Source organism: Apium graveolens, chromosome 7 (genome assembly GCF_009905375.1).
Source record: "Apium graveolens cultivar Ventura chromosome 7, ASM990537v1, whole genome shotgun sequence".
NCBI classification, from domain to species: Eukaryota; Viridiplantae; Streptophyta; class Magnoliopsida; order Apiales; family Apiaceae; genus Apium; species Apium graveolens.
Genome location: NC_133653.1, coordinates 179,579,102 through 179,588,395, shown reverse-complemented (window position 1 = coordinate 179,588,395; position 9,294 = coordinate 179,579,102). Strand labels below are relative to the sequence as shown.

Here is a 9,294-nt window from a genome sequence, read left to right as displayed (position 1 = left end):
ATAGAAGTCTCAGAGATATCAATAAGTCAAATAAATATGTAGAGAACTGGAGATATCGACAAGTCATTTCTGCATGTAGAGAACTCAGAGATATCGACAAGTCAAATGAAGATGTGAAGAATTGGAGATATCGACAATTCAATTTCTCATATAGAGATCTCAGAGATATCGACAAGTCAAAATAGATATAGAGATCTCAGAGATATCGACAAGTCATTTCTACATGTAGAGATCTCAGACATATCGACAAGTCACTTCACAAGAAAGGACCAGAGACCTCAACAAGTCAAGTATACCTATAGAGAACTCATAGATCTCGATAAATTATTATACTTATCGAGATGTCACTCCTCTATAGAACAAACTGGAGATCTCGACATGCCTCTCAAGTACAAAATGCATAAAATTTAAAGATTCAAGATTATCAGTCAACAAACGATCTATTCAACTAGATTGAAAAGTCTACAAACAGCTTGGAGAATACAAGATCAAGGGCCAAGATTAACTGGACAAAGGATGGTCACAGACCTGTAAGATACTGCATAGATTTGCCAAGCTAGAAATGGAAATAGAAAAAGGTTGCTTTAGAAAATAGTTTAGTACTCCCTCCGTCCCGACCAATTCTTTACGTTTGGTTTGGGCACGGAGGCTAAGAAATATGTATAAAGTAGTGAAAAAGAGAAAGAAAAGTGAGTGTAGTGGTGGGACCCATTGATTTTTAATATATAAAAGGAAGATAGTGGAGTAAAAGTAGTGTGAAAAGGGAGAAAAAGTGGGAAAGTGGTGGGAGCCATTAACTATTTTTGGTAAGTTTTGAAGTGTAAATAATTGGATGGAACATCCCAAAAAGGATAGTGTGAAGAAATGGTTGGGACAGAGGGATTACATTTTAGTGCAAGTCTTGTAAACCTGTGTCGCTAGTCTATAAAGCATGCACTGGTCCTTAGTTCACAAGTAGCAAAAAAAGATTAAATTTTCTTGTATTCTCTCAAGGAAGAAGCTGTGTTCCTATTGTCTTAAGAAATCAGAATTTGTAGCAAGACAAACTTAATTAATATAATTAAGTGAGGTTTGAAATACTGTGTTTGTTGATTTTTTTTCTCTAACACAATATCTCTGAAAATATAAAAAGCTTTGTTCACAGAATATCCAAACAAGTTTTAAAAAGGCTAAAAATCCAAGAAACACATTCAACCCCCCTGTATTGCATTCAATATCTAACAAGTGGTATCAGAGCAAAATCTGAAAGTAAACAGATAAAGCTCTTGGAAGTATGAGTGCACAAAAGTTAAGTAGCATCAAGATACCAGCCTTTGACAAAGCCAACTACACATTGTGGAAAAAGAAGATGATGTTGTTTATAAGGATGACCAATCCTATGTACATCCAGATTCTCAAGAATGCCCTTTTTATTCCCATGGAAAGGGTTGATGAATCTACTGATGGAGATATGGTCATTCCAGCTCACTTTTCCCCTAAAGACCCCTTAAAATACATTGAACCTGGAAACAAAAAAGTCTCTCTAGACAGTGGCCTGCAACTAATTCTGATAGAGTCACTTGACAATGTTATGTATGTTAGTCCCTAACAATGCAACAAGAATTACAGAAGGGGGGTTGAATGGAATTCTTGAACCTTTTTCAAAAATATAAAATGTTCTAACTTAAAGTATATATGACAATGTTTTGATTTGCAAAGTGCGGAATAACAAGTTGAATATAAATCAAAACACAAAGTAATAAAAACACAAGTCTTTAAAACTTTCTGGTGGATTTGAATGTATCCACCATATATATATATATATATCAAGAGAACTCTGTGAAGCTTGAATAGCTCACAGCTGCTTACAAAATGAGAACAACTAAACTTACAGAGAAATGCTAAGGATACAGCTTACAAATGTTTCTCTGAGAATTTACTTGCTTAGTCTTCTTATTGTTCTAATTGCTACTCTTGGTTTATATATCACCTAGATTACACAGTAATAAGACAAGATAATAAAACAAAATCTATCAAGTCTAACACTATGCTGCTTTATTATTCTATTCCGGCATCTTTGAATATCTTCATAATAGCATGGAAACGGCTATGCTTCTTTGTTCTCAAAACCCAGTTGAATAGGCTTCCACATTCCTTTTTCAGACACTCGACGCATGTGACTGTGTTGTCACTGTCAACAGATGTTTGAATTGATTATCCGTCGGGTACATGATCATCCGTCGAGTTTCCTTGTTGATCATCCGTCGAGTAGCATTGTTGTTTATCCGTCGGGTAGCTATTTGGCACTTGACTTCATTTCATTTATGTAGAATTACAAGACATCATCTATGTACAATTAATCAACCTATTCTGCATATCTAATTAAAGTCAACATGACCATATGCTACTACAGAATCTAAACAAGGTGTATGCAGAAATGTGCTACAGACTCATTATTACACAAGCTACTCACTCGATGGATAATAAATCATAATCCGTCGGGACTATATTGAGTCATTCGTCGGGACTATATTCCTTATTTGTCGAGTGCTACATTCCTCACTAAGTAAAATCTACTAAGATGTTTTGTTAATGAAATCATCATGTTCACAACATATTCACAACAATCTCCCCCAATTTATGTCTACTGTAATTGTAGCCATAAATTAAGAGAAACTTGATGATAAAAAAACACCCTAAAAATAAAAATTTAAATGGAAGTAGATAAAACTATTAAGTGCTTCAAATAACAAAATATACAAAGATTTGCTCACAGTCATTTTCAAGGTGCTCCTCTAGCCTGAGCAGATTAATCTATTTCCTTGAAGATCTGGATCTTTTTCCAAGCTTTCTGTTGTTTTCTTCTATCTGATTTTGGAGCTGTCTATGGAATTCCAGTTCATCAGATTCTGAGAGATTCAACATTTCTTGCATTTCCAAAAGAGTCTCATTGCTAGAGATGCTCAATTGATCTTCTAATCTGAAGAATCTTCTAACTCCTTTATCATCCATGAACTCCATCATCCAGTAGGGCCTTAAATGCACTTTACTCCCTGTGTAAGGAATAGTTAGAGTCTTTGGGAGTGCATCTTTAGCTCTAATACTCCTCAGTTCTTCAATCTTCTTTAGAACAAGTCTTCTAGCTGTCAAATTGAATCCAAAGTTCTTCTTGAAGGATGAATAAACCTTTATCAGCACAGATTGGCTTTCTTGAAGGATCCTGTGAAGTGGCCATTGAATCTCCTTTCCTCCCTTGTACTTGAATACTAACCTTTCAGGTAGATTCCTGTAAGCATCAATCCCTCTAACTTCTTCCAGTTCATCTAAATAGAGGTTTAAATCTGAGAATTCCTTGATGTTACAGATGTACATGATGTCTTTCTTGTTGACTTTGGTTTGAGCTTTGGTTAGAGACTTGGATCTGAGAGTTGATGGCTTCACTTTCTTGACTGCTCTTGTCTTTGTCTTCTTTGGCTTCATAAAGTGAGGTAGATTGAGTTCAGGTATTGGTAGACTATCCCATTCTATTGGCTCATCCTTAGGAATGATAGGTTCACCATGAAAATTCTTGGTTGGATCTATCTTGAATTTTTCTTGTGCCACAGAGGGCATGGATGTTTGAGTTATTATAGAAATAGACTCTTTGGGAAAGTACCCTTCCATCTCCTCATCACTGAAATCCAACTTTCTCTTTATTCTTTGCTTGTACCTTGGCTTCTTTGTTTGTGGAGGTTCATTTTGCATTACTTGATCTTGAGATTCAACTATTTCAGATGGTTGTGCAGAAACTTGTTGTGTTGGTTTCACAGCTTGTAGCTTGGCCAAGATAACAGCTTGCTCCTTCTTTTGTTTCACCTTTTTAGCATCTAGAGCAGCTTGCTTATTTTCTTGCTTCAATCTTGCCTTTTCTTCTCTCTTTGCTTCAGCAAATTGAGGGTGTCCAACCACCACACAAATTTCTTTACCATTCCTGAAAACTTTAGCAATTCTTCTTTTCAATGCTGAATCAGCTGGATCCTTGTAGAATGCAATGGACCTGGCCAACAGTTTCTTTTCATCAGGCTTTGGTGTCTCATACACTATGTCCAAGGGGTTCTCTAGTGAAGATTTTGGATAATTCACCATTGGCTTCAAAATTAGCTTAGCCTTTGAAGATTTGATGGAGGATGGTTGTCCTTTTTCCAGATTCTTCATGCTCATTTCATTCACAGATATTTTCCTAACTTGAGAGTGATGAATGGCTGATTTTTCTGGCTTCTTTACTAGCCCAAATTTCTTTTGTATATCCTCATCAATTTTCTCCCAGTTGGTTGGACTCAACTGCTTCTTCTCAGCTGCTCTCAATGTGGCTGCTGCTTCATTTATGAGATCAATACTGTTTGTTATTGGTGGCTTGGTGAAAGCAATTGCAGGAATAATTACTTTACTGACTTGAATGTTAAGCTATTTCTCCCCCTCACTTGACCATTTCTCCCCCTTTTTATTATCATCAAGTTGGGTGGGAGGGAGTTGAGCTGCCACCAGTTATTGGAGTAATGCAGTTTGAGCTTCTTGATTGTCTAGTATCTTGGCCATTGACTTCTCTACAGCTGATAGTCTTGAGTCCATGGCCTCAACTTTCCTGTTTAGATCAGCCTCCTTCCTGAGTTTGTGAGCAATTTCAGTCATGGTGGTTGCAGGGAGTCTAGCATCCATCATTTTTATAACATCCTGCTTGACTTCAGATATATCCTGCTTGATGGTATCCACACTTTGACTATGTTGGAGGGTTTGAATCTTATGTAGCTGGAGAGCTTCAAGATGTGCTTTGAGTAGTTGCTTTGTGCTAGTATTGGAAGATGCCTGAATGGCTGCTTGGGTGTCATGAATCAGCTTGAAAAGTGTTGATTGAAGATGTGAGTAGGAGCATTCATTTGAGAGCATCCAGACAGGAGTATCTGCATCTCCCCCTATGTCCATGCAATCTTCCTCATCATCACCACCATCATCCCCAAAAGAAGTCTCATCCAGTTCCAAATCACTGCCAATGTTGGAAGGCATAGCAGTGATTGCATCCTTTGCTCTTTGTATAGATTGTGTTGTATGCACCAAATTCAGCAATCTTTCAGCCTCCTCATTGCCCTGTACAGCTAGAGTTTGGTAAGCTGTCACAGGGTGAGTAAATGTCTCAGCATCCAGGGAAATGGAATCTATAACAGCTTGATATTCTTGCTGAAATAGCCTTTCCCTTTCTGCATCATTGACACTCATTGACTCACTTGCAATGGTTTTCACCCTTATCACTCATGTACCTGCATTTCTCTCTTGATCTCTCTTTTGTTGCATCAAGGTCTCACCTTGACTCCCCACCCTCACACCCTCACCTTCACACCCTCACCTTCACCATCTAAGGTGGGACTCCTCACACTCACTTTTGCCAATCCTGAAGAACTGTATTGCATTTGGTCACTTTTTTCCTCTCCTTTTTCCTGGGAGCAACCCAGACTCTCACTCATTTCACTCCCTTCCCTCAAGCCTAGGAGTGATTGCACTACCACTAAGTCTTCTGCACTTGTGATAATTGATGAGATTTGAAGTTATGCCTGGTAGTGAGCACAAGGTGTGTAAATTGAAGAAATCTTTGTATAGTCTTAAACAAGCACCAAAAGATTGGCATCAAAAATTTGATAGTTTGGTTTTGTCTAATGGTTTTCTTCTTAACCAAGCAGACAAATGTCAATTTACACACCTTGTACTCAATACCAGGCATAACAAACCCTTCCGGTTGTTTCGTATAAATCTCCCCATCTAATTCACCATTCAAGAAATCTTTGTATGGTCTTAAACAAGCACCAAAAGATTGGCATCAAAAATTTGATAGTGTTGTTTTGTCTAATGGTTTTCTTCTTAACCAAGTAGACAAATGTGTATATAGAAAGTTTGATGCTTCTAGTAAAGGAGTTATAATTTGCTTATACGTAGATGATATGTTGATTTTTGGTACTCACCAAAATCAAGTGGATAAAACCAAGAAATTTTTGTCATCTAATTTTGACATGAAAGACTTGGGAGAGGCTGAGGTGATTCTTGGTATAAAGATCAAGCGTACGAGAAATAGTATTTCAATTTCTCAATCTCATTATATTGAGAAGATTTTGAAAAGATTTTAGTTTAATAATTGTTCTACAGTTAGCACTCCTATTGATCCTAGTCTTAAGCTAGTATCTAGTAAAGGAGTTGTAGTATCTCAACTTGAATTCTCAAGAGCGATTGGTAGCCTCATGTATGCCATGATAAGCACTAGGCCAGATATAGCCTATGTTGTTGGTAAGCTTAGTAGGTTTACTAGCAAACCAAGTTCACATCATTGGCAAGCTTTAAGCCGAATGTTCAAGTACTTAAAAGGAACCATGGATTATGGTTTGACTTATACTGGATTTCCTTCGATTCTTGAAGGTCATTCAGATGCAAGTTGGATTTGTGATAAAGAAGATCATTCTTCCACGAGTGGTTGGGTATTCCTTCTTGGGGGAGGTGCTATTTCTTGGGCATAAAAAAATAGAGTTGCATTACTAACTCAGCAATGGAATCTGAGTTTGTAGCATTATCAGCTGCTGGTAAAGAAGCTGAATGGCTAAGAAATCTGATTTATGAAATTCCATTGTGGCCTAAACCGATATCTCCCATATCTATCAGATGTGATAGTGAGTCGGCCTTGGCTAATGCTTATAGAGAAGTGTACAAAGGCAAGTCTAGACACTTAGGTGTTAGACACAGCATGATTCGAGAGCTTATCATGCATGGTGTTATATCAGTGGAGTTTATAAGAACTCAATATAATTTAGCCGATCATTTGACCAAAGGGTTGAGAAGAGATCTTGTGTACAAATCGGCTGTAGAGGTGGGATTGAAGTCCATCTAAAATTTCTCATGTTGAGATACCCAATTCCCATCTAATATGACATTAGATGTTGAATTCAATGCGGAAAGCTTAACATCTAGAGATTGGAACACATTAATAGTATCATCCCAAGGTATATGTTCAGACCTGCAAGTTGAGGAGGTTAAATTTTATCTTCTTAATAGTTCTTTTGAAAAATTGCATATGCAGGTGCAAGAATAAACGAGCTACCTATGTGAGCATGAAGTTTAGTCGCTTCAAGAAGTTAGGACTTGACTTTATTATGCTTATTAAGGATTAGGACACAAGGCTAGTAAAAGATAGTGTCAAGTGAGAACATTTGAGAATGTAAATTTATGTGTATATTATCTTCATGTATTCATTATGAATAACAGAGGTTCAATCAATTGTGATACCTTGATATTTGAAAATCTGGAATGTGTAATATACTAATATGAAATTCAATCATCGTGATATTTCATTTATGCATAAATTTGTCATTTGTTGTGATTTTATTTAGTTAATCATGGATTACGCTAAAATGGGGGAGGATTGTTAGATATTTTAGTGTAATTGGATTAACTAGTTGACCAATGTGATTGTAATATATCATCAAACAAGTCGGGAGAGTGCGGAGTGCATGCTTGTTTGAGTTTATTATGATTTTCGGTATTGGCGGGGGTTCGTGTTAATGTGAAAAGACATGTCTTTTAGACACAACCGCATACCTCAAAGGATGTGTCTTAGGACATGTCTTTTGGACATGTATTCTGTTATTCATAATGAATACATGAAGATAATATACACATAAATTTACATTCTCAAATGTTCTCACTTGACACTATCTTTTACTAGCCTTGTGTCCTAATCCTTCATAAGCATAATAAAGTCAAGTCCTAACTTCTTGAAGCAGCTAAACTTCATGCTCACATAGGTAGCTCTTTTATTCTTGCACCTGCATATGCAATTTTTCAAAAGAACTATTAAGATGATAAACTTCAACCTCCTCAACTTGCAGGTCTGAACACATACCTTGGGATGATACTATTAATGTGTTCCAATCTCTAGATGTTAAGCTTTCCGCATTGAATTCAACATCTAATGTCATATTAGATGGGAATTGGGTATCTCAACATGAGAAATTTTAGATGGACTTCAATCCCACCCCTACAGCCGATTTGTACACAAGATCTCTTCTCAACCCTTTGGTCAAATGATGGGCTAAATTATGTTGATTTCTTATAAACTCCACTAATATAACACCATGCATGATAAGCTCTCGAATCATGTTGTGTCTAACACCTAAGTGTCTAGACTTGCCTTTGTACACTTCTCTATAAGCATTAGCCAAGGCAGACTCACTATCACATCCGATAGATATGGGAGATATCGGTTTAGGCCACAATGGAATTTCATAAATCAGATTTCTTAGCCATTCAGCTTCTTTACCAGCAGCTAATAATGCTAAAAACTCAGATTCTATTGTTGATTGAGTAATGCAACTCTGTTTTTTTGATGCCCAAGAAATAGCACCTCCCCCAAGAAGGAATACCCAACCTCTCGTGGAAGAATGATCTTCTTTATCACAAATCCAACTTGCATCCGAATGACCTTCAAAAATCGAAGGAAATCCAGTATAAGTCAAACCATAATCCATGGTTCCTTTTAAGTACTTGAACACTCGGCTTAAAGCTTGCCAATGATGTGAACTTGGTTTGCTAGTAAACCTACTAAGCTTACCAACAACATAGGCTATATCTGGCCTAGTGCTTATCATGGCATACACGAGGCTACCAATCGCTCTTGAGAATTCAAGTTGAGATACTACAACTCCTTTACTAGATACTAGCTTAAGACTAGGATCAATAGGAATGCTAACTGGAGAATAATTATTAAAGTTAAATCTTTTCAGAATCTTCTCAATATAATGAAATTGAGAAATTGAAATACTATTTTTCGTATGCTTGATCTTTATACCAAGAATCACCCCAGCCTCTCCCAAGTCTTTCATGTCAAAATTAGATGACAAAAATTTCTTGGTTTTATCCACTTGATTTTGGTCAGTACCAAAAATCAACATATCATCTATGTATAAGCAAATTATAACTCCTTTACTAGAAGCATCAAACTTGCTATATACACATTTGTCTGCTTGGTTAAGAAGAAAACCATTAGAAAAAACCACACTATCAAATTTTTGATGCCAATCTTTTGGTGCTTGTTTAAGACCATACAAAGATTTCTTCAATTTACACAACTTGTGCTCACTACCAGGCATAACAAACCCTTCCGGTTGTTTTATATAAATCTCCTCATCTAATTCACCATTCAAGAATGCAGTTTTTACATCCATCTGATGAATTACAAGGTTGTGTATAGATGCAAAGTGCTATCAACAACCTGATAGTAGAAATCCTAGCAACAGGAGCATAAGT

At 36.6% G+C, this 9,294-nt stretch overlaps 1 protein-coding gene across 1 annotated transcript; it reads left to right on the top strand.

Moving 5' to 3' along the window:
- Positions 1 to 5,945: 5,945 nt before the first annotated feature.
- Positions 5,946 to 6,512, top strand: LOC141674217 (secreted RxLR effector protein 161-like). Its single transcript, XM_074480938.1, has 2 exons — positions 5,946 to 6,048; positions 6,148 to 6,512. The coding sequence occupies exons 1-2, from the start codon at positions 5,946 to 5,948 to the stop codon at positions 6,510 to 6,512; spliced, it is 468 nt and encodes a 155-aa protein (XP_074337039.1).
- The last annotated feature ends 2,782 nt before the right edge of the window (positions 6,513 to 9,294 follow it).